The 24,077-nt window shown below is 48.2% G+C and overlaps 1 protein-coding gene across 2 annotated transcripts in view; it reads right to left on the bottom strand.

The window, feature by feature from the left end:
- The window catches only part of IQGAP3 (IQ motif containing GTPase activating protein 3), a 45,825-nt gene extending 25,213 nt beyond the window's left edge, over positions 1–20,612 (bottom strand). Inside the window, exons 1-15 of one of the 2 annotated variants that reach the window (XM_025367706.1) lie at positions 20,507–20,612; positions 16,815–16,902; positions 13,541–13,697; positions 13,178–13,255; positions 11,753–11,829; positions 10,910–10,977; positions 10,706–10,819; positions 10,287–10,465; positions 9,740–9,818; positions 8,991–9,154; positions 8,091–8,178; positions 5,563–5,726; positions 3,286–3,443; positions 1,065–1,186; positions 798–961 (exon numbers count right to left, since the gene is read on the bottom strand). In XM_025367706.1, coding sequence (XP_025223491.1) covers positions 798–961; positions 1,065–1,186; positions 3,286–3,443; positions 5,563–5,726; positions 8,091–8,178; positions 8,991–9,154; positions 9,740–9,818; positions 10,287–10,465; positions 10,706–10,819; positions 10,910–10,977; positions 11,753–11,829; positions 13,178–13,255; positions 13,541–13,697; positions 16,815–16,902; positions 20,507–20,543 — 1,737 coding nt within the window. In that variant the 5' untranslated portion in view covers positions 20,544–20,612. The remainder of the gene's footprint in view (positions 1–797; positions 962–1,064; positions 1,187–3,285; positions 3,444–5,562; positions 5,727–8,090; positions 8,179–8,990; positions 9,155–9,739; positions 9,819–10,286; positions 10,466–10,705; positions 10,820–10,909; positions 10,978–11,752; positions 11,830–13,177; positions 13,256–13,540; positions 13,698–16,814; positions 16,903–20,506) is intronic. The other variant, XM_025367713.1, reaches the window with a different exon arrangement.
- Positions 20,613–24,077: the final 3,465 nt, after the last annotated feature.

The raw sequence follows: 24,077 nt of genomic DNA on the forward strand, positions 1-24,077 counted from the left end.
GACTGATAAAGGCTTGAACCCTTCCTTGCCTCACACAACCCCAGATTCTATTCCTTCCCAACTCTCCTCATTAATAATAGACTTTGTAAACTAACATTTTATTGAGTACTGACTATGTGCCAGGCAGTATTCTAAAGCACTTTCTTATGCATTAATACTTGTAAAGCACATAAAATGATGCTTGGCACAGAGTGAGGACTCAATAAATGTTAGCCAGTACTACTGTCATATTATCTCACTTACACCCCATAACTATGAGATACGCTCATTACTGCCACAAGCTTGTAGGTAATGAAACAGAGGCACAGAGAGGTTAAGTAACACGTGCAGGGTCAGGCTGCCAGGACGTAGGCTCCAGTAGTCTGGCCCAGGAGCCTGGGCTCTCAACCACTCTCTACTGCAATATACTCAGGGCGTTTCAGGTTCAAAATCCTGCCCCATTTGTCAATTCATTTAATGTTCACCCTCATTCTGGGAGCTGGGTAGGACCAGGTAGGCAGTACTTTACAGATGAGTAAATAGAGCTCAGAGATATCAAGGGATTTGCTCAAGGTCACATGGTCACTAAGGGTCAGAGTGGGAAATCCAGCCTGGTTCTATGGCTCCCAGGTCTGTGCTCTTCCCATGGACTGTCCACTGCCCTGGCAATGGGGGCCATCCTTCTTTACCAGATTGGAACACCCCCCGACCCCCACCCAGAAGCCATTGTGTCCATCAGAATAGAGCTCTGCCAGACTGGGTACAGTGCAACCCACAGAGAATGTTCTTCCTGCTCTGATGACCAGCCCTAACTTTACCTGGGCCTTCTGCCTTTTGGCTGCCACAAGGAGGAGATGGTACCGAGGGGCGACAGGGAGGCTGATATCATCGAGGCCAGCTGCAGGAAGCAGTAGGGCAGACAGAGTCTTCTCAGGGCTGCCTTTGTCCAGAGCCTCATTGATGAGGCTGATTGCAAGGACCCCTAAGAAACAGAGATCTAGGTGTGTGGGGGGCCCCTAGACTTACGGCTAAGGGACAGGCTGCCTAAGTTGGGCCATCTCCACCCAGCTCCAGACTATACTCACGGTCAGTCTCTTCCTGGGCCTGTGCATTGACCTGGCTCACGGTGGCCTGCAGGTCATTCCAGCTCAGGAAGTCCTCACCCATCCCACGCTCCTGTCGCAATTTCAGCAGGGCATCGAAGTAACTGGCAGCGGGGTGAAGGGCAGAGAGGTGAGTAGCATGTAAATCATCAGCCAGAAGTCAGGGGAAAGAGTTGAACGATTTTCCTCACTTGACCTCCAGGACACCACACTCTTTTAGTTCTCTTCTTGCCTCACAGGCTGTTCTTTCTGAGACACCCCTGCTGGTTCCTCCCTGACATCTAAACATGGGAGCACCCCAGTCTTCAGTCTCCAGACCTCTTCTCTCTCCATACTCACACTGTAGGTGATCTCACCCAATCTCATGACTTTAACACCATATGCTCCCAAAAGCACATCTCCAGCCCATTCATTTATCCCAGCCAGCTCCTTGTGATTTCCAAGTGAATGTCTAACAAGCACCTCAAACCCAACAGCTCACATCTGAACTGATTCCCCTGCTTAACCTGCGTGTCCCACTATCTCTCCCATCTTGCCCCAAATCTTGGAGTCATACCTAATTCCATTCTCTCTTATACCCCATATCTATTATATGACCAAATCCTGTCAGTTTGCTTTCAAAATGTATCCAAAATCTGACTCCTCTTCCCCATCTCCACTACCGCTCAAGGCCAAGCCCCCATCATCTCTTGCCTAGATTACTCCAATAGCTGTCTAACAGGTCTCCCTACTTTCCCCTTGTACCCCTGCAGTCAATTCTCAGCACAGCAGCCAGAAAGATCCTGTTACGTAGATCAGATTGCTGGGCATGGTGGCTCACACCTGTAATCCCAACACTTTAGGAGGCCAAGATGGGAGGATAGTTTGAGCCCAGGAGTTCAAGACCAGCCTGGGCAACATAGAGATCCTATCTCTACAAAAAATTAAAAAATTAGCCAGGCATGGTGGCATGTGCCTATAGTCCTAGCTACTTGGGAGGCTGAGTCGGGAGGATCACTTGAGTCAGGAGTTCAAGGATGCAGTGAGCCGTGATTGCATCACTACACTCCAGCCTGGGTGACAGAGCAAGACCCTGAGCTGTGATTGCACCACTGCACTCCAGCCTGGGTGACAGAGCAAGACCCTGTCTCTAAAAATAAAAAAACGAAATAGGTCAGATCAACTCCCTCCTGGCTCAAAACCCTCCCATGGCTTCCTTCCTCACTCAGAGTAAAAAGCAGAGTCCTACATGGTCAGGCCTTGGCTACTTGGTCTTCATCTCCCACTCCTCTTTCTTCCTCACTTGACTCCACCACACTGGCTTCTTGGTGTTCTTTGAACACACCATGCACATTGCTTTCTCAAGGCCTCTGCCCCAGATAGACTCATGGCAATCATTTATGCCCTTTAGGTCTCTTTCAAAATGACCTCCTCAGCAAAGAGGCTTTGCATAACTACATTATGTAAAACAGAAAAACCGTCCCTACTATGTCTCTACCCGTTACTCACTTTGCCCTATTTTATTTTATTTTTCTCTATGCCTCTTCTTCTTTTCTTTTCTTTCTTTCTTTCTTTTTTTTTTTTTTTGAGACGGAGTGTCGCTCCTGTTGCCCAGGCTGGAGTGCAATGGTGCAATCTCGGCTCAACACCACCTCTGCCTCCCGGGTTCAAGTGATTCTCCTACCTCAGCTTCCAGAGTAGCTAGGATTACAGGCATGTGCTACCACACCCAGCTAATTTTGTATTTTTAATAGAGATGGGGTTTCTCCATGTTGGTCAGGCTGGTCTCAAACTCCTGACCTCAGGTGATCTTCCTGCCTCGGCCTCCCAAAGTGCTGGGATTACAGGCGTGAGCCACTGCTCCCGGCCACCTCATCTTCTTTTCTAATCATCTGTCTCCCTCTACTAGCATGTAAGTTAGACAAGAGCAGAAAGTGTTTTGTTCACTGGTGTTTCCCCAGCACCTAGAGTAATATCTGGCACATGGGTCAGTACTCAAACATCTGCTAGGAAAGAATGAATCAAGGAAGAAAAGAGGAATGACTGTGACCCCATCCACTCCCAGGAAGAAACACAGGCGAGGGAACTGTGAACAGACCCAGAGGGTGGGCCTGGGCCCAAGAATGGGACATCATACACAAGGCAAGTCTCCAACAGAAGACTGCTGAGTCTTGGCTGCATTCCCCCATCCCTCACTCCCAATGTGTGGCTAAGCCTTTCTCACCGCTGGGCATTTTCTCCTTCCACCTCTGCCAGGCCTGTGGCAGGGTTCATCAGGCTGCTCCAGAAGCCACTGGCATCCTGGGCCTCCAGGGCCCGGTTAATCAGGACCACAGCTGAGAGCATCTCCACAGCCACGAAGAGCTCCTCCTGGCCAAGCTCCTACAATGGGTGGGAGGGCCAGTTCCCAAGTGGGCAGGTGAAAGGTCTAAAGGCCTATTCACCATCCTGCCCCCAAGGTTCTCAAATATCCCAGTGTCTCTATCCCAAAACCCCAGTGGCCTGATTCATTCACTAATAATCATCATACGAAATGCTTGAGAATACTTACTATGTGCTCAATTATAAGTACTTCACATACATTATCATTTAATTTTCATAATAAGCCGACAATAGAACCATAGTACCATTAATATCCCCATTTCATGGATGAGCCCACAACCAATAATGTAAGTCAAAATGAGCTGCCTGATTTCAAAGCCCACACTTAACAAGTAAGCTCTACCAGCTCCCATTGGTCCCTACTGCACATCAAGAACTGTATTAGCCGGGAGCAGTGGCTCACGTCTGTAATCCTAGCACTTTGGAGGCCAAGATGGGCAGATCGCTTGAGCTCAGGAGTTTGAGACCAGTCTGGCCTACATGGCAAAATCTTGTCTTTACTAAAAATACAAAAATTAGCTGAGCATGGTGGCGCGTACCTGTCGTCCCAGCTACTCGGGAGACTGAGGCAGGAGGATCGCTTAAACCCAGGAGGTGGAGGTTGCAATGAGCCGAGATCACGCCAGTGCACTCTAGCCTGGGTGACAGAGTCAGACCCTGTCTTAAAATAAAATTTTAAAAAATTGAACTGCACTAGGCCCTGGGTATACAGAGATGAAAATGGAGTGGTCGCCTCTACACTGCACTGCACCACACACCCAAAAAGCTCTGGCCCCATTTCCCTGCCCTGCCTTCTTCTCCTTTTCAAACATCTGCTTATGCTGTGCCCTCTGTTTAGAGCACCCTTCCTATTTTCTTCTCTTTTTTTGTTGCGATAGAGTCTCACTCTGTGGCCCAGGTTGGAGTGCAGTGACGCAATGTTGGCTCTCCCGGGTTCAAGAGAACTCTGAGCCTCAGCCTCTGGAGTAGCTGGGATTACAGGCATGTGCCATCACCACACCTGGCTAATTTTTGTATTTTTAGTAGAGATGGGGTTTCACCATGTTCGCCAGGCTGGTCTTGAACTCCTGGTCTCAAGTGATCTGCCTGCCTGGATCTCCCAAAGTGCTGGTATTATAGGCGTGAACCCCCATGTCCAGCCCCCTTCCTATCTTCTCCTAACAGAATGTTGTGAACATCAACAACAATAATATTAATAGCTAAAGCTTACTTTCCAGGTTCTTCTCTAAGCAAATATGTTACCTCATTTAATCCTATAGCCTGAGGTAAACATATTATTGTTCACATTTTATATTCAAAGAAATTGAGCAGCAGAGAAAGTAATTAACTTGCCCAATGTCACATAGCTAAGAACTAGCAGAGCCAGATTTGAACTCATGCAGCCCAGCTCAAAAGTCCACAACTTTAGTCACAATGCTTTACTTCTTAGTACTTATTTTATGCTTCCTCGTACATAGTCATTCCTATGTTGAACTATGCCTTTCCTGAGGGCTGTGCCTGTATCCAAGTCATGCTGGGAGTAGACGCTCTATAAACACCTGCTGTGGGTGTAGTTCTCTATTGATTCTCTTCCAGGAAGCTTTTCCAGCTCTGCTTCCTCCATTTCCTTGGTCTGAAGACTTCTTCCACCTATGTCATCTGCTCTTCTCTCCTTGTGTCTCTCTTTGGACCCTCAGGTGTATTCTAACTCCTCCGACAGACTGAAAGTCCCTAAGTGAGGGCCCTGTCACTTCACTGTCAGAGAAGAGGTATGGACTGGGACGAGGTGGGACAGCGAAGTGGTTCAAAGCATGGGCCCCTGCATCCACTCCCAGCACTGGCACTCACAGCTGTGTTGGGCAAGTGACTTAACCTCTGCATCTCAGTTTCCCCATCTCTAAAACAGAATGCCTCCCTCATAGGGTCTTTTTAAGGATTAAGTGAGTATGTAAAGCAGTGTTTGCTCAAGGTAATGGCTATTAAAATATGCTCAGTAAGGCAGGGATGGTAGCTCTTTCCCCATCCTAATCTTGTGCCAGCATCTCATATTGCACTCACAAGAGGGTGGCCTGGGCTGCCTGTCCTGATCCCTCCAACTACTTGGGGGCTGCAGAGCTAGACCCATATTTCTGGGGCTTACCCCCTGCTGCTGCCGCTGGAGCACTGCCAGCTCCTGCTGGTACATAGCTGACGCAACAGGGTACACTGGAGGCAGCTGGGCTTCAGGGCACATCAGCTCCTTCACAGTGTCAGCCGCCACTCCCCTCTGGATGGCTTTGTTGATCCGCTGCACAGCATGGAGCACTGCAAGGGAGGAGAGCAACAGGTTGTACAGGCTGGGCATTCAGTGGCATCTCCACTCTCCTGACCAACTAGGCTCTGCTGGGGGATCTTGGTGGGGAAATTGCTTTGTAACTGCTCTGAAAAACCTGTGAGGTTTTCTGCTAGGTTTAAAATGCATTTCTAAATGTTCAGGAAGAAAAGGGGCTGGGTCCCTTTAAGAAGAGGCTCTGTAAGAAGCAATTTGTCAGGCCTTGAAATTGAGTAGCTCAGCATGTAACACAGAGTGGCTGTCATGGCAGAGGGTGAGTTCCTAAGGTGGTGAGCACAAGATTGACAGGTGGCTATGGAGCGTAACTAAGATGAGGTTAGTCAGGGGGCTCTAGGGACCAAGGCTTGATGACAGCACAGAGAAATAAGGAACCAGTTCCAAGGTGGAGCCGTTTGCTGCAAAGGGCAGCAGTAAGCTTAAAAGGGGCTGTGGTGCCTCAACGTAGTCTGAGTTTACAAACTCCGTGGCTAACAAAATGCCAAGCAGATAGGGGCACTGGCATCAAGGAGAGCACAATCTACTGGGAAGAGCTAAGGATACCAAAGTACTTACAGTGCACTGCTGTCAATGTCATGTTAGAAGTCCACCTCCCCCCACCCCCACACAATGCTATGGCAGAGCAGGGAAGGAGGGATTCTGGCTGGCAGAGCAGGAAGACTTCACAGAGGAGGAAGCCTTGGAGACAGCTCTGGAGAATGTTTTCACCTGCTTATCAACAGGTGAGAATGCGGGAGAAATGTAACCCAAAGGACCAGAGGCCGGTGATGGGAAAGGCTGGAGGGCAATCTAGGGAGAATAGACAGTTTGCTAGGCTGAACTGGGTGGAATGTGAACAGAAGAGCTGGCAAAGAACTCTGGAAAGGTCTTATCTGCCAGGACAAACAGACAGGACTAAAGTGTGGGCTAAATAATGCAAGAATCCATGAAGGTCTGAAGATGTTCAACAAGGGAGATAAGATCAGATCTGTGCTTCAGAGATTACTCTGGCAGCGGCAATCGGCAATCGGGAATGAACTGAGCAGATTAGGAAAGCAGCCAGTCAGGAGTGGCCTGGGGGCTACTGAAAGCTAGTGAATGTTGGAAAGCTCTGTTAGACGAAGGCAAATGGTTACTGAGCAACCTCTAAACCTGACAGCAAGTCCAGACTAAGGCAAGCAACTGTAACAGGTCTAATGTCCACAGGCTACTGCATTTTGCCTCAGCACTGTTTCTCTTCATACTTGCAGTGCAGATAGATCTCTTGGAGGAAGACAATTACTAACTCGCATTATTGTAATAAATAATTATATTTGTGGCCGGGCCCAGTGACTCATGCCTGTAATTCCAGCACTTTGGGAGGCCAAGGTAGGCAGATCAGTTGAGGCCAGGAGTTTGAGACCCACCTGGCCAACACAAAGAACCCCACCTCTACTAAAAATACAAAAATTAGCCTGCCGTGGTGGCAGATGCCTGTCAACCCAGCTACTCAGGAGGCTGAGGCAAGAGAATCATTTGAACCCAGGAGGTGGAGGTTGCAGTGAGCTGAGATTGTGCCACTACACTCCAGTCTGGGCAGTAGAGTGAGCCTCTGTCTCAAACAAAAGCAAAAACAAACAAAAAAGAATTATAATTTGTATATAATGTTTTCAAGGGAAACGGAGTTAGAATATGAGCTTCTTGCTCATATTCTAGAAAATTACTACATTTCTTTTTTTTTTGTTTTTGTTTTTGTTTTTGTTTTTGAGACGGAGTCTCGCTCTGTCGCCCAGGCTGGAGTGCAGTGGCTGGATCTCAGCTCACTGCAAGCTCCGCCTCCCGGGTTCACGCCATTCTCCGGCCTCAGCCTCCCGAGTAGCTGGGACTACAGGCGCCCGCCACCTCGCCCGGCTAGTTTTTTGTATTTCTTAATAGAGACGGGGTTTCACCGTGTTAGCCAGGATGGTCTCGATCTCCTGACCTCGTGATCTGCCCGTCTCAGCCTCCCAAAGTGCTGGGATTACAGGCTTGAGCCACCGCGCCCGGCCAAATTACTACATTTCAGAAGCCAAAGGAATTCAAGCGGGTTGAAACTCAAAATTATAGGTAAACTACCTGGAAGAAAACTGCCTGCCCCAGGAGACCAACCCAGTGCAGTATTGGCATGTCATTATCTCTAAGTTCTTAATGAACTTATCTGTAGTGTCCCCCCAGGCAGCAGGAATACAGCAGATTATGTGAGGGGAGAAGTCCCTAGCCAGGCTGGAAGCAGCAGCAGAGCAGTGTGCACTGCCCAACACAGAAGCCAGCAAAGAGGTGGGATACTCTTCTAAGAGCCAGAGATATGCACAGAGCAGGCCTCAGACCTGGAGATGACTTACTGGCTTGTTCCTGGTCACCCTTTGTGTTGGCTGCAGCCACACCAGCCTGGACTTCCTCCTTTTCCAGAAGCTCCACCAGGCCCAGCTCCTAAGAGAGGGAAGAGATACAGTAGAACGGAGTCCTTCTGGGGCCAAGACCATGGTTTACAAGCTGCCAGCATGAGCTCCCAGGTCTACCCAGCCACCTAACCTCAATCATACCTCTCCCCTTTAGGCTGGCTCACTCATCCTTATTAACCTTTTTTTTTTTGAGATGGAGTCTTGCTCTGTCGCCCAGGCTAGAGTGCAGTGGCACAATCTCGAATCACTGCAACCTCCGCCTCCTGGATTCAAGCGATTCTCTGTCTCAGCCTCCCGAGTAGCTGGGATTACAGGCGCGTGCCACCACACAGCCTAATTTTTGTATTTTTAGTAGAGGTGGGGTTCTTTGTGTTGGCCAGGCTGTTCTCAAAGACTTGACCTCAAGTGATCCACCTGCGTCAGCCTCCCAAAGTGCTGGGAATACAGGCGTGAGCCACAGTGCCCAGCCCTATTAACTTATCTTTAACCTTTCTTGCTCAGCAAGCATGTAAAATAACAACACAGACAACACAAATAGTGTCAGGGGAAAAGTCAACTGCGTTAAAAACAAGATTGCTAAGTGGAGGCACCAGTTCAGCAATGGGGGAGCACATTACTGCCTATGCGACTGTCCTTGGGTTCCTCCTGGTCAGTCTGGGGGACTCTCAGGGACAGAAGCTGATCAGTCTGGTCTACTAAGCCTTGGGTGATTTAACCATTTAAACATGCAGTCAGCACTTACAGAATACAAAGGACCAACAGTGGTGATCCCTGAGTAAGAGGCCCTCTCCCATTCTACAGTCACATAGAGGGGGTGGCAGGTAATAGACAGAGGCTAACCTGTGCCTTCTGCTCTCTGTCTGAGCTCAATTGCTCCAGGTACCAGACAGCAAAGTCTCTCCTCACCCCTCGCAGGGCCAGGGCAGGGTCTTGAAGGGCCTTGAGCAAGACTTCAGGGCTCTGTCTTTCCAGGGCGTCATCAACAACTTCTAGAGCCCCATGGACTGAAAAAAAAGAGACTCCATAACAGACAGTGTGAGAAAGCCACCTCTCATAATCCCCTAGTCCAGCTCCAGGAATCTGCCCTCTTCTTGCCTGCCTGGAGTTACCCCCACCCTTTCCCCCTTGGTTCCTGGGCCCATTTGGTTCAGCCCAAATTCTTCAGCTTGGTCTTCACAGCCTTCTCACTTCACCACCCCAAACCCCAGGGATATCCTCACCCAAACAGGCAAATGCCTACCTATCCTGAGCCTTCACACAGCTCCTACCCAGATCCCCCTTCCTCATGTATTATCCACACTGCTCCTCTTGAAGGACCCCAGTCCAACTTCCCCCCAGCAGCAAGAGCTGCTCCTCTCTGTGGTTCTCCAGTCAGACAGAAACTTCCTGGACACACTACTTCTCCTCTAGACACTGATGGCCAGAAAGCAGTGCACATACTCCTTGGACTCTGATCTTTCCCAGAGGCAAGAGTTGGCCCAAGTGAGACCACAGGGCTTTCTGGCTTGAGAAAAGCTATCCCCCAACCTCCCAGTGCAGGGGCTTACCCTGAGGGCACCCCCAAACCACTCCTGCCTGATCTCTCTTACCGTTGACATGGTTGATATTGCCCTGGATTTCAGCCTGAGTTAGGTAGTGGTCATAGATGTCCTGGCTTTCTCTTTCATCCTGCAAAAACTCCATTGAGAGGGAATCTGCGAAACCCAATTCAATCTTCTTGTCCTGCTCTTCCCTCCCTGGCTACACTTATTTCTTCTTCTGGGGACCTTCCCAAGGCCAAAGGTCAGTCTGCTCAGAATTTAGAAAATTGTGGGGTCTAAACACCTGGCACTGACACATTTAAGCCAAACCAACCTTTGGAACCTCCAGTCCAATCTCATTCTGTTCTACATTCCAGCGCCCTTCTCAGGCTTCCCTGAAGATCATCCCCCAAGAACCTCTTCTCCAGTCTTCTTTTCTGAATTTTCATCATTCTTCCAAGTTCCTTTCCTATTTCTCTAAAATCACTGACAAGTTATGGTTTCTCTAAGAAGCAATTTTGGATCCTAGAGACATGACAGACAGGAGTCCTGGTTTCACTCAAGACTTTCCAGCCACTCAACTTTTCGGTCCCTGCAACCCAAGACTACTCCTTACATGGTTCCTGGCATTGGCTGCCTTCTCCATCTTGGCCTGGGCCAGTATCTCCTGGTAGATGGCTGCCAGAGGCTCTCGGAGATTCTCCAGAAGAGCACTGGGATTCTGCAAGGCAGCCAGGGTGTCCTCCACCACCCCTCGCTCCACTGCTTCATTGATGGCAAGAACAGCTGCATGGACTGGGAGGGGGCATGGAAACAAGGTCAGGAGGCCAGAGTGAACCCCAGACTGGAGCGCAACCAGTAGCAGGACACTCTAACGTCATCCTTTTTCCCACCCTCAGGGGCCAGGCAAACCAGGTAGCCTTATGGCCCTATCTGTGGACGAGGGCTGGCCAGAATCCATCCAATGGCTGTGAGGCTTGGAGCCCTCCCATACCCACTGGCTCTACTCCTGGCAGGGCAGAGCCTAGTCCTTACCTGCAGCCTCATCCACTGATAGCTCATTGGCCAGGATGCCCCCGATCTTGCTGAAGGCAGGCAGCTGGAGGCCATATTTGGCCAGTTCGGATGCCATGTTGCTGAGTTCCTCAGCTGCAATGATGCCACAGGTGCCCTTCATCAGGTCCAGAACCCCCAAGACCCTGCCCAGGCTGCGGTGGTAGGGGAAGGAGCTGGGCTTACCTGTGAATTTCACTTTCCCGTATAGATCATGTATCTGAGGGGCCAATCCCAGCCGGAAGAGGAATAGACTAGGAAAAAACGGAAGGCATTGGAAGGCACTGGGGCCTATTCATTTTGACACTCTGCCCACGATGGGTTTGAAGGAGATACTATGGGGACCTAGAGATGAAGACCACTCAGCACCTGTCCTCAAGTCATCCCCAACCCACATAAAGAAATATGACCATAAATCAGCCCAAGGAAAGTGCTGCAGAAGGTAAATAAGATGGTGTTGGGGGTCTGAGGGGATTAGGAAGGCTTCACAGATAAGGCCACATTGCAGTAGCAGGTCACTCAACGGAGACAGAGGACAGGAAGGGCACAGAGCAGATACCTGCTGAGCTAAGGCACAGCGGCACAAAGGGACATGAGAAATGAAGTCAGAAAGAGAAACACAAGGAACTGGTCAGTCACTTGCTGTGATTTAGCCAACGGGTTGCTGATGGCTGGCTGTAAGTAGGACCAAAGAGCCTACACCATCCACACTAAGTGGCTTGCCTGTGTTGCTCTCAATAGGTCCTGTTCTGATTCCTTTATGCCCAGTTACACACTGAAGGCCCTACCCTGCTACCTTCCTGCCTCTGGTACCCTGCTTGCCCTTCCCCTTCACCCACACAGGCCATACATAAATGTGCCACAGACATGCACACAAATCTAAACACAACTCTGAAAATCTGAAAGCTCACTCGCCTGAGCAGGGCTCCCTGTGCTCTACCCTTCATCCTTCTCGCTGAGTTTGTTGCTGCTGATTGTTGGTTGCATCCACCTAGAGGAACCTGGATGATAAAATTTGAGGTTTCTCACCTGAGAGCATGGATGCAGTAGACTACCCGGGGCATGTTCTTTTTGTCATAGATGTCCGTGGTCTCTGGGAAGAAGGTCTAGAAGAGAAACCAGTCAGTTACTGCCATTGGGAACCTTTAAGCAGCACCAAATATGGAGGGGGGTGCCGAGGCATGGGTCTTCCTCTCCAACCTGAGGTGTGCGCTCCCTTGTTACCTGGGGTATCTAGGTCAGTCTCCCCCAACCATTTCAAGTCAAAAAAGTATAAAAGAAAGGCACTGCGGATGCATACTAAGCCAAGGCTCAGTCACAGACACATAGTCCTAGGGTGCCCTGGATTAACCAAACACCAGATAAGGCTATCAAGGCTACAGGATATAAGCCATATCCTCCAAAAATAATAATAACAACAACAACAACAACAAAAAAAAAACAAGCCCCCAGTTGTCTTCCAGATGTCTACAGTGAGCCTGCATGCCTCACCTTAGACCCTTGCCAGAGAGGTGGTATGCTGGAGAGCTGGCCTACTCCCATGGAGGGCCCAATGAGGCATGTATTGCCAAGAACCACAAAAGTGTCAGGCTGTTATCCCTGTCTCCAAACCAGCGGCTTCTGATCAATGAGAGACCTTCTAAGAACCGAGTGGCACCAGGTATGGCTTCTCAATGCCACCTGACAACTGTAATGAGGCCTAACCTCAATATATCTTCGTTACATTTAGATTCACAATAAAAGACCAAATTTAGAGACCTAGAGTATTCCAGTCCCACTGAAGACACATGACATCTATTGCTTCTGCCTCCCATCAAATTGTCTTTCTTAACTGCTGATTCCTGTATTATAGTTCCTTTCTACAGTGAAGAAAAACGAAGCAGAAAGAAACCATACATTGTAGCATCCTATCATGCCTTCATTTGTATAGCTCTTCACAATTCACAAAGGGAGTTCACACAGACCATGTGATCCTCCTGACAACATTGTAAGGTAGACAAGGCAGGGCTCACTATCCCCATTTTATAGACAAATAACAAATTGAGGTTCAAAGAATGAAATCATGTGTCCAGTTGGGATTTTGGACCTAGGCTTCTAATTCAAAGTCTACCACCTAGGGATGTGTATACCCTTGCTTCACACTGTGAAATTTGGTGGAGATAGGGCTGGCCAATACGAGCATGACATAGCAGGCCCTCCTGCACCCCCTACTGCATAATGGGAACTGTGCCACTCAGGCCAGGGAAACTTCACCTCCTTTCATTCACAGGGAAGAGGAGGCAGAGAAAAGATAACCTGATTCAAAGACACACAGCTGCAAGGAACTGTTCTCTTAGATTAGTTTAGAAGACACATGGAAATAGGGCTAAAGGGTTCAGGGAGATAAAGCATGGGATTGTGGCGGGTGGCTGGTAAGGAGTAAAGATGAATACCAATCTTGAGGCCCAGTATTACCGAAGGCAGACCAATGTGGGCTATTGCAGACAGCCAAAAGTTGATGTTGTCTGTGTGACGGAAATGTAAGCCAGTTGCCTGAAAGGGAAGGAAAAAGAAAATCTATTTCCACAGTTCTCAGCACTCCCTGTGGGTACAGCCCAGACTACAGCTTAAAGATTCAGGAGAGATGGGCAGAGGGGAACCAGAGGACCGTATCTTGTGAATTTTCCATCCTTACCAGCACAGAAAAACATAGATTAATAACACTCCTTTTTATCCAGATTTGGACAATAAGTTATATGGTCACTGTACCCTCACAGCTTTGAGGAGAAGGGATCGTTTGAAGGGAAGTAGGTAGAAGGTGGAGTCCAATCCTCCCACCTGGTACCGCAGCTGCTCCACATCATAGATCTTCTTCAAGGGAACCACGGAGGGTGCAAAACAGTGGCCCAGCTTGGCCAGCAGCACTCCATTGCGAAGGCTCTCCTCCAGCTCCACCGGGGAAGGAAGCTCCTCCTTCAGGCAGGCTTCCATCCAGCTACGAACATGAGAGCACCTTCTCACAAACTCTGGCAGACCACAGTGATTTATTCGAACAACAGGAACTTCCCTCTCTCCCTCCTTTTAAGTGGCCCCTGACCCTCCTCTGCTTCCTGTTCCTGCCCTACCTCCAGCTCCCCTCTCTGCCCATTGCCTGTCTGTTCCCACTTTCTCCCAGGCTGCCCCAAATATCTGGATTGGCCAACCCTCAGCCCCACCCACCCAGCAAATCTTCCTTGACAGATCCTGAATCTGCCCATCTTCAGTGAGGCTTAACTGTTACATAGCTTCTCACTCAGTCTAGTTACATCTTTTTTTCTTTTTTTTTTTTTTCTTTTTTTGAGATGGCGTCTTGCTCTTGTTGCCCAGGCTGGAGTGCAGTGGCGTGATCTCAGCTCACTGCAGCCTCCACCTCCGGGGTTCAAGTGATTCTCCTGCCTCAGCCTCCCGAGTAGTTGGGATTACAGGCACATGCCACCACACCCGGCTAATTTTGTATTTTTAGTAGAGATGGGGTTTCTCCGTGTTGGACTGGTCTCAAACTCCCAACCTCAAGTGATCCAGCCGCCTCAGCCTCCCAAAGTGCTGGGACTACAGGCATGAGCCACCACACCCGGCTCTAGTTACATCTTTAACTGTTAAACCAAACAGAATGTGCTCACTTCTTTCATTCTGGATTGTTCTCCGAGAACCTGGGTGCAGAAAGGTCTGCCTGAATGATCTACATGGCTCATAACCCAGCTTTGATGATGATGAGGGTAGTGGGACTGATGGAAGGGGAGTAGCACAAAGGAACAGAAAGACCACAGCTCTTGGAGTATGAAGGCCTGCTTTCCAACCATCTCTCCTACTTCACCTCTGTGAGCCTCAGTTGCACAATTTGCAAAATGAGGATAATGCCACCTGTATTTCCTTCAGTGGGCAGCTGCCAGGATCAAATGAGCTAATGAATGTGAAAACACTTTGAATATAAATGTAAAGTATTATTATTACTGGTGGTTGTACAAGGGAGAGATTAAAGTCTTCTCAGATGGAATCTCTAAACTTCCCTACATATTGGGGTCTAATTGGAAAGTACCTGTTTCCAAAAAGAGAGCCAGTTAATACATTGTTCCATGTCTTCCCTGCCTTAGACACCTGATTTTTCCTGATTGCCCCATCCTATTGACTTCCTTTAAGAAAATTAAAAGTATCCTATTGATTAAAAGCAAAAAATTAAGTATGTATCCTGTTTTTCCTATACAGATTGACTTTTAGGGTAACCAAATAGTCCTAAGATGATGAGGGAATGTTCTTTAGGATTTCAGCTAGTAAATATGGAAGAAATGACAGAACTAGAAAATAGTCATTTTACACCCTTGATAAAATAATAAGTTCTGATATAGACCAACAATGAATGAAGGCATTAGATGAAAAGTTAATGGGAAATTTTATGGCATGTAAATCAGGTTGGTTTCACCTAAACTCCCAGATTTAGCATCACTAAAATTGAAACAAGCATTGTATTCTTTCTATAAGATGTGATATAGAACACATATCTTACATATGTTAAATATCACATTTTTATATATATATATTACAGTATATAAGGGGTAAAAGGATCTGAGGGAGGGGAAAAAAAACCCACCAATACTAATGAAGACTTCTTGTCAAAAACGGTTTTTTTTTTTTTTTTTTTTTTTTTTTTTTTTGAGACGGAGTCTTGCTCTGTAGCCCGGGCTGGAGTGCAGTGGCCGGATCTCAGCTCACTGCAAGCTCCGCCTCCCGGGTTTGCGCCATTCTCCTGCCTCAGCCTCCGGAGTAGCTCGGACTACAGGCGCCCGCCACCTCGCCCGGCTAGTTTTTTGTATTTTTAGTAGAGACGGGGTTTCACTGTGTTAGCCAGGATGGTCTCGATCTCCTGACCTCGTGATCCGCCCGTCTCGGCCTCCCAAAGTGCTGGGATTACAGGCTTGAGCCACCGCGCCCGGCTGTTTTTGTTTTTTTGAGACAGAGTCTCACTCTTTCACTCAGGCTGGAGTGTGGCGGCACGATCTCAGCTCACAGTAACCTCTGCCTCCTAAGTTCAAGCGATTCTCCTGCCTCAGCCTTCTGAGTAGCTGGGATTACAGGCATGCACCACCGCGCCGAGCTAATTTTTTGTATTTTTTTGTAGAGACAGGATTTCACCATGTCAGCCAGGCTGGTCTCAAACTCCTGGCCCCAGGTGATTTGCCCGCCTCAGCCTCCCAAAGTGCTGGGATTACAGGCGTGAGCCACAGCGCCCATCCAGGTTTTCCTGTTTGTTTTTGGAGACACAGTCTCACTTTGTCACCCAGGATGGAGTGCAGTGGCACAATCTTGGCTGACTTGCCTCCTTGACCTCCCAGATTCAAGCAATCTTCCTTCCTCAGCCCTCCAAGTAGCTGAGACTATGGGCACATGCCACCATGCCTGACTAGTATTTGTATTTTTTGTAGAGATGGGGTTTCGCCATGTTGCTTATCAAAAATGTTGAACCCAAATCTAATTAAGCCAACATTCATTTATAGGAAATACAGGGTACAGAGGAACAAGTTGAATGACATAAGAAAGCAAGTAGACAATCATCTCTAAAAAACAAAAGGAAAGAAAGAAAAGAAATAGAGACAAAATGTAGGATATTCTTTAGGAAAAATGACCCGGTTTTCTTCAGCAAGTCAATAATACAATGAACTGAAAAAAGGAGATGGGCTGCTCTGGATTAAAGAAGACATACAAGCAGATATAATTAGTGAACTTTTCAGATCCTTATTTGAATAAGATAACTGTAAAAAAACAGATTTCTTTTTTTTTTTTTTTTAAGACAAGCAGGAAAATTTGAAAATGGGCTGGGTATTGATCTTCCAAGGATTTAAATAATTTAGTTGGATAAGCGAACGTCCACATATTTTGGAGATACATATTGCAGTTTATAGGGGGTAAAATGATGTGACTGGGATTTGCTTCAAAAAAAAAAATTAAAAAGTTATTTCAGCTCGCCCTTTCCCACAGGACGGACTCTCCATCTGTTGCATTTGCTTTGGGGGCAGATGCCTAGGGTGGGGTGGTGGAAAGGGAGAGCAGAAAAGAGTCCATCTTCCTGGACTCTGCTCACCGCTTGGCCTCCTCCAGCCGGCACAGGTACTGATAGGCAACGTTCTGCCGCCTCTGCTCATCCATTTCCTCAGCCGTGAGGCGTTCATCTGAGGAGTTAAATGGGATAAGGTCAATGAAGAGAGCATTACAGGGGTCTTAGCATTGAAGTGTCTTTTTTTTTTCTTCTTTTTTTTTTTTTTTTTTGTTGAGACGGAGTCTTGCTCTGTCGCCCAGGCTGGAGTGCAGTGCGCGATCTCGGCTCACTGCAAGCTCCGCCTCCCAGGTTCAGGCCATTCTCCTGCCTCAGCCTCCTGAGTAGCTGGGACTACAGGCGCGTGCCACCATCAGGCCCGGCTAATTTTTTGTATTTTTAGTAGAGACGGGGTTTCCCCATGTTAGCCAGGATGGTCTCAATCTCCTGACCTCATGATCCACCTCCCAAAGTGCTGAGATTACAGGCATGAGCCACCGTGCCCGGCCCAAGCGTCTTCTCAACGGACTTGTTTAGGCAACCCTGCTCAGAGACCTGAAGCACCTCCCATGTGTCCCTCCTTCTCTTCCCAGGATACCCTTTAATAGGCAGCCTCCTCCTGTGCTGGAGGCATTACTTCTTTTTCCTCTGTAGCCATCTTCCTGTCCTCTTCCTCCTCAAGTCTACTAATGGAACTTCCCTCAGTGCCTCCCAGCTGAGACATCCAGAGCCTTCTTTGGCTTTAAACTTAACTCCTTTTCTTATCCCTAATTAGACTGAGTTCTCCAAGAACTGGACCTGTGTCATCCTTGTTGGTTACTCTCTCAGAGGTTAGGTAATAGAACCAACCAGGATTCATCATTCACTCATTTATTCATTCATCAATACCTCCTTTATGCCAGGCACTGGACTAGCAGACCCCTACTCTTAAGAAATGCAGAGATAAAGGCCTGCATGGTGGCTCATCCCTATAATCCCAGCATTTCTGGATGCTGAGGCAGGTGGATCACTTAAGCCCAGGAGTTTGAGACCAGCCTGGGCAACATGTTGAGACCCTGTCTCGACAAAAAATGCAAAAATTAGCCTGGAGTGACTGTGCACACCTGCAGTCCCAGCTACTCGGGGCAGGGCTGAGGTGGGAGGATCACCTGAGCCCAGGACTTCTAGGCTGCAGTGAACCATGATGGTGCCACTGCACTCCAGCCTGGACAATAGAGTTATTGGTGGGTTTGTTTTTGAAACAGGGCACCACTATGTCTGGCTAATTCTTGTATTTTTTGTTGAGACTGGGTCTCACCATGTTGCCCAGGCTGGTCTTGAACTCCTGGGCTCAAGTGATCCTCCCACCTTGGCCTCCCAAAGTGCTGGGATTACAGGCGTAAACCACAGCGCCCAAAGATTATTGTTATTAGAAGAGAAAAACATCTAAATAAATTAATCTAATGTGATAAGTATGATTATGGCCCATGAATAAAAACAATGGAAGCAGCAGAGGAAGCAAAGGATTCTAGCTATGAACTAGATCTTAAGGAATAAATAGGCAGAACATGGAGAAAGGCAGTCCAACAGAGGGAAACATACCACTCACTTGAGATTAAGTGGAAGGACAAAGAAAAGTTTAAAAGATCACAAAGGTACCTTCACTGTCCTTTTTGGTATAGGTCACCTAAGGAGGAAAAGAATCTTCAAGCTAAATAAAATACAGAGTACTGATTCCAAACCCAAGAATAGCAAATCCCTCAAGTGAGACAGCAATCATAATGTACCTTAGTTACAGCCTCCCTTAATCCTTCTTTCTCTCCCCTCTCTCTATTTTCCTTGAGAAACACGATACAAAATCAAACAGAAAGAGTAAGAGAAAGCTACACACACAGTAAGAAAATAAACTCAGAGGGCTTGAAAAAAGGCAGAGCTTGGCCAATCTGTCTTTGACTCAGTACTTAATGTCATTCCCGGTTTTTATCCTATTTCCTTATATTGCATATTCTGCAATGATTCAGGCAAGGGCAGGGCTTATTTGAATGAGCAGTTAAGTAAATTAAAACACATGCGCGAGCACACACACACACACACACCCCCTCCAAATACAGATTTGAAAACACTGGCCAACCACAGGAAAGCCATCAGTTCCTCCAACAGGGTGTACAAGGAACAAGTGTTGGTTGTTAAGCATGGAAAATAAACCAGTAAGTGAATGACATCACCTCAGAGTTATGAACTGAGGACTGTGGGCGATGGGAGGGATTTTGTACATACACAGGCTGTCTCAAAAAAATAAAAACACAAAAAACGGTTTTCCTGTCCTTCTCAGGTCTGGAACTAGTTTTCCTTTAACAGAAGACTGGACATGGACTTTGCTTTTTGAATCCTAATAGAGAGGAAGGGAGGGGTGGAAGAAGGAGCAGGTTTTGCCTTTCATTCAGAAAATCAGATAGAACTTTTCTGCCCCTTCCAACCTTCCAACTCGTCTCTCTCTCTCTAAAACAGTGTTTTTGGCCGGGCGCGGTGGCTCAAGCCTGTAATCCCAGCACTTTGGGAGGCCGAGACGGGCGGATCACGAGGTCAGTAGATGGAGACCATCCTGGCTAACACGGTGAAACCCCCGTCTCTACTAAAAAAAATACAAAAAACTAGCTGAGCGAGGTGGCGGGCGCCTGTAGTCCCAGCTACTCGGGAGGCTGAGGCAGGAGAATGGCGTGAACCCGGGAGGCGGAGCTTGCAGTGAGCTGAGATCCGGCCACTGCACTCCAGCCTGGGCGACAGAGCGAGACTCCGTCTCAAACAAAAACAAAAACAAAAACAAAAAAACAAAACAGTGTTTTTGAAAATGTGGCCCAGGGACTACCTTCCTCACAATCACCTGGGGTCGGGGAAGAAGCATAGCAGTGCTTGTTATAAATGCAGATTATGGGCCCCAAACCAGACCTTCTGGAACTGAAGCTCTGGGACAGGTCCCGGGAATCTGCATTTCTTTTTTTTTTTTTTTTTTTTTTTTTTGAGACGGAGTCTCGCTGTGTCGCCCAGGCTGGAGTGCAGTGGCCGGATCTCAGCTCACTGCAAGCTCCGCCTCCCGGGTTTTTACGCCATTCTCCTGCCTCAGCCTCCCGAGTAGCCGGGACTACAGGCGCCTGCCACCTCGCCCGGCTAGTTTTTCGTATTTTTAAGTAGAGACGGGGTTTCACCGTGTTAGCCAGGATGGTCTCGATCTCCTGACCTCGTGATCCGCCCGTCTCGGCCTCCCAAAGTGCTGGGATTACAGGCTTGAGCCACCGCGCCCGGCCTGAATCTGCATTTCAAACAAGCTGCCCGGGTAATTTCAGCCCCCTGTTTGACAGGCATTGTCCAAAAGCGGCATCTCAAAGCCCAAGAGTCCCCCAGATCCCTTGAGGCGTCTTGTCCCGTGGCAGCGCTGGACAAGTATGGTAGCCAGCAGTAACTGCGGAATTTTAAGGAGCCATCAGGACCACCTACATTCTCCCGACTCCGGAACCCCAGAACTTGGAAATAGGGAGAAAATTCTTTGTAAGCTTTAAAGCACGTTATTCGGGGGACAATGCGCCGCTCACAGTTCCACTCAAGCCCGCGGCGCCCGGGCTGAGGACTCCCGTCCCACTGAGCAGTCCCACCGCCCTCGCCCCTCAGGCTCCACGCCCGACACACGCCCCAATCTCTCCCAGGACAGCCAAGCCCCCGACCAGCGGCACCACTGCGAGACCTTCCCAGACCCTTCCCGCACTCACACGCTGCCCGGCCTGGGCCCGCTGCTCTCCTCTCCATGTTCCTCCTTTTTCCAGGTTTGAATCTCCCGCCGTTGGGCCGCCGCCCCTCACCGTCGCCACGGCCGGACAGGACACTTCCTGTTCACACCGCTGAGAATCCTGGGATTTGTAGTTCCAGGCCGCGGAGCGGGACTGCCCAAGTGCTGGGAGAAGAGGCGCACCAGGCCGGGGCAGTACCGTTCCCCTTACAGCAGTTCCTCGCCTTGTTCCTCCCAGGCTCCTTTTCTGCTAAACAGTCTTATTCTAGCTGCTGTCCCTGCCTTTGTCTCCAACTAGTATTCCCATTAACCCCTACTCCGCTTCCTATGTGTTCCCAAGTCTGGCTAACTTGTGGGCCTACTTGGCGCTACGCACTAAGCTAAGTGATGCGAATGCAGAGATGTATAAGCGCAGTGAATGCTCTAAAAAAGTTTGCTGTTCTGACACGAGTGATAGACATACAGTCAAATAAATTAGAGGTCTGTGATGCACAGAGGGAGGGAGTCATTGCTGTGATTAAGAACAGCGAATGACAGGGAAGACGTCCTAGTGGAGGTGACAGCTGATTTGGGTTTAGAAATGAAAGAGAATTCATCAGATTGAAGAAGACAGGCAGTGCAGTCAGTGGAAACAGCATGTGCAAGAACAAGAAGGTGAGTTCGGGAACTTATACTTGGTTCAGTTTTAGAGGAGAACAAAGCTCAGCCAGGGAGAGGCCAGAAGGGATCCTGGAGGCACAGGGTGAGGTCCAGTAGCACCTTGGGCACCATGCTAGGGCCCTGGCATGGAGTCTGGTGAACAGTCACCAGCCAAGGAACACTTTAGACATAGGTCAGAGCCAGATTTGTCTTTTAAAAAGAGCCATCTTATAGCAGGGGATTGGAAGGGGGTGAGACTAGAGACAAAGACCAGCTGGAAGGCTACTGCAGTAGCACAGAAGAGAGATAATAAGAACCTGAACTAGGCTGGGTGTGGTGGCTTACACCTGTAATCCCAGCACTTTGGGAGGCCAAGGCGGGTGGATTACCTGAGGTCAGGAGTTCCAGACCAGGCAAGCCAACATGGCAAAACCCCATCTCCAGTAAAAATACAAATATTAGCCGGGCATGGTGGTGTATGCCTGTAATCCCAGCTACTCAGAAGACTGAGGCAGGAGAATTGCTTGAACCCGGGAGGCAGAGGTTGCAGTGAGCTGAGACTGTGCCATTGCACTCCAGCCTGGACGACAGAGTAAGACTCCATCTCAAAAAAAAAAAAAAAAAAAGAGCCTGAACTAATAAAAAATAATTATGACACCAACAACTATGCTGAAAAAATATTATCTGATAGGTTTCCCCATCTTGTATTTCTCCTTTTACCCTTTCCCCACACTCCATCCAAGCAACCAAGCAGCCTAGGCTTATAGCTTGGGCAGGTAGGAGAGGAGAATGTGAAAGAACAGAAAACAGAAATCCATACCTAAAGCCTTCAGAGGAACAGAGGAGACTCAAGGGCTGAGACAAAACTGGGAAAAGTATGATTTGAAGAGAGCGGATGCCCCCTTGAATATCTGAGGGATTCCCCTTACCTCTCACCAGCTGGGGGAAATAGAATCTAGATGTTGGTGGCTCAGGGCACCTGGGGTCCCATTCTTTGCTTCCTGGAAAGGACCCTAGGTGTACAGGACCCTGAGAAAGAACAGTTGTATAATAAGCCAGGCAGACAATAGACAACTTTGCAGAAATTCCTGACCTAGCCAGAAAGGAAGTATCTGAATGAATGACTCCCCTCTTCTGCTTGGTCCCTGGGCTTGAAAGGGCCAGGTAGATGAGAAGAAAGAAGGTGTCAGTGGACACCTTTGTGAATAGATGGCTGAGGACCAGATGAGCCTCACCTTGGCATCATATACCTCCCCCTACTTAGACTCCACCCTGGGGAAAAGGAGGGGGCAAATCCCCAAACTGATTCACATTGTTCCCATCATCCCAGTGGAATCAGGGCTTGAAACAGAAGTTGAGTAGAGATGAATTTCCTCCACACCAGAGTTATGGACCAACAAACATATAGTGTTTACTATATGATAGGTACTATATTTAGCATCATCTTACAAGAACTGTCTTATTTAATCTTTACAGTACAGATTAGAAACTGAGGCTTAGAAAGGTCACACAGCTAATAATGGGTAGAGACTAGAGCTAAATGCAGATAGTTGCACTCCAAGCTTGAGTTTTTGTTGTTGTTGTTGTTTTCTGAGACAAAGTCTCAATCAGTTGCTCAGGCTGGAGTGCACTGGCACGATTTCGGCTCACTGAAACCTCCACCTCCTGAGTTCAAGCAATTCTCCTACCTCAGCCTCCCAAGTAGCTGCGATTACAGGTGCCCACTACCATGCCTGGCTAATTTTTTTGTATTTCTAGTAGAGACGGGGTTTCACCATGTTGGCCAGGCTGGTCTCAAACTCCTGACCTCAGGTGATCCGCCTGCCTCAGCCTCCCAAAGTGCTGGGGTTACAGGCATGAGCCACCACGCCTGGCCCCAAGCTTGAGTTTTTAACCACTATATACTATACCACCTCCAAGGCATGAGACTGCGGTACAAAGGGTATACTAGAGGAGGATTTCAAAGGTAGAATCAACAGGCTGGGATTGAGAGCCAGAGAAGGAGTCAAGAATGAACGGCTCCTAGGTTTCTGGTTTAGAGACTGGGTTGTTGGTCTACTATTAACACTGAAAACACGGGAAGGGTACAGTTAGGGAAATGTGAGTTTCACTTGGACAGGTTACATCTACAGGTATACATTTAGAAATTATCAGTCCATCAGTGGTGTTAAAATCACAGGAGTCAGTGAAATGTTCTTAGAAGAGTATATAAAGTAAGAAGAGAAAATAGCAAAGGGCAGCACGTTGGGGGACACTAGCATTTAAGAGGCAGACAGAGGGCACAGCAAAGGAGATGCAAATGGAATTTTCAGAGAAGGAAAGAGAGAGCCAGGAGACAGAACGTTATGGAAGCCAGGTGAAAAAAAGAGTGCAAGGATGTGGTGGATACAGAAAGGAATCAAACAAGAAAATGATTCAGAAATGGTTGCTGGATAACTGGGAGGTCATTGGAGCCTTGGTGAGAACAGTTTCAGTCCCTGCCCTCTCCCTAAATCATCCTCCCTTCTTAAGGGAAGCCTACTGAGTGAAGGACAAACTGAGCTGCATGTTTGGCCCTGACCAGGCTGTGGTAGCATCTCAAAGGCCCAGCTGTCTGCAGAAGCTGCGGACAGCTGGGTTAGCCTGCCTTGGGCATGGGACTCAGGACACACCACCCCAAAATATGACTGTAGGAAACTGTAATATGCCACCTCAAAATATACTTCTTTGGCATATTTTGAGCACGTTATTCTGAGAAACTGCAGACACAGGAGTAGCTCTGAAAAGTTGTCCTTTCATAAAAGAAATTTATATCTGTAAAGGAAATCTACATTAGTAAAGTTGCTCTGAGATAACTTTTGTTTGTCCTAGCCAGACAACCTCTGTTCACCATGCACTTGCTCCCCTCACCCTCCAATAACTTGGATCAACACCAC

This window comes from Theropithecus gelada, chromosome 1 (genome assembly GCF_003255815.1).
Source record: "Theropithecus gelada isolate Dixy chromosome 1, Tgel_1.0, whole genome shotgun sequence".
Classification (NCBI taxonomy): Eukaryota; Metazoa; Chordata; class Mammalia; order Primates; family Cercopithecidae; genus Theropithecus; species Theropithecus gelada.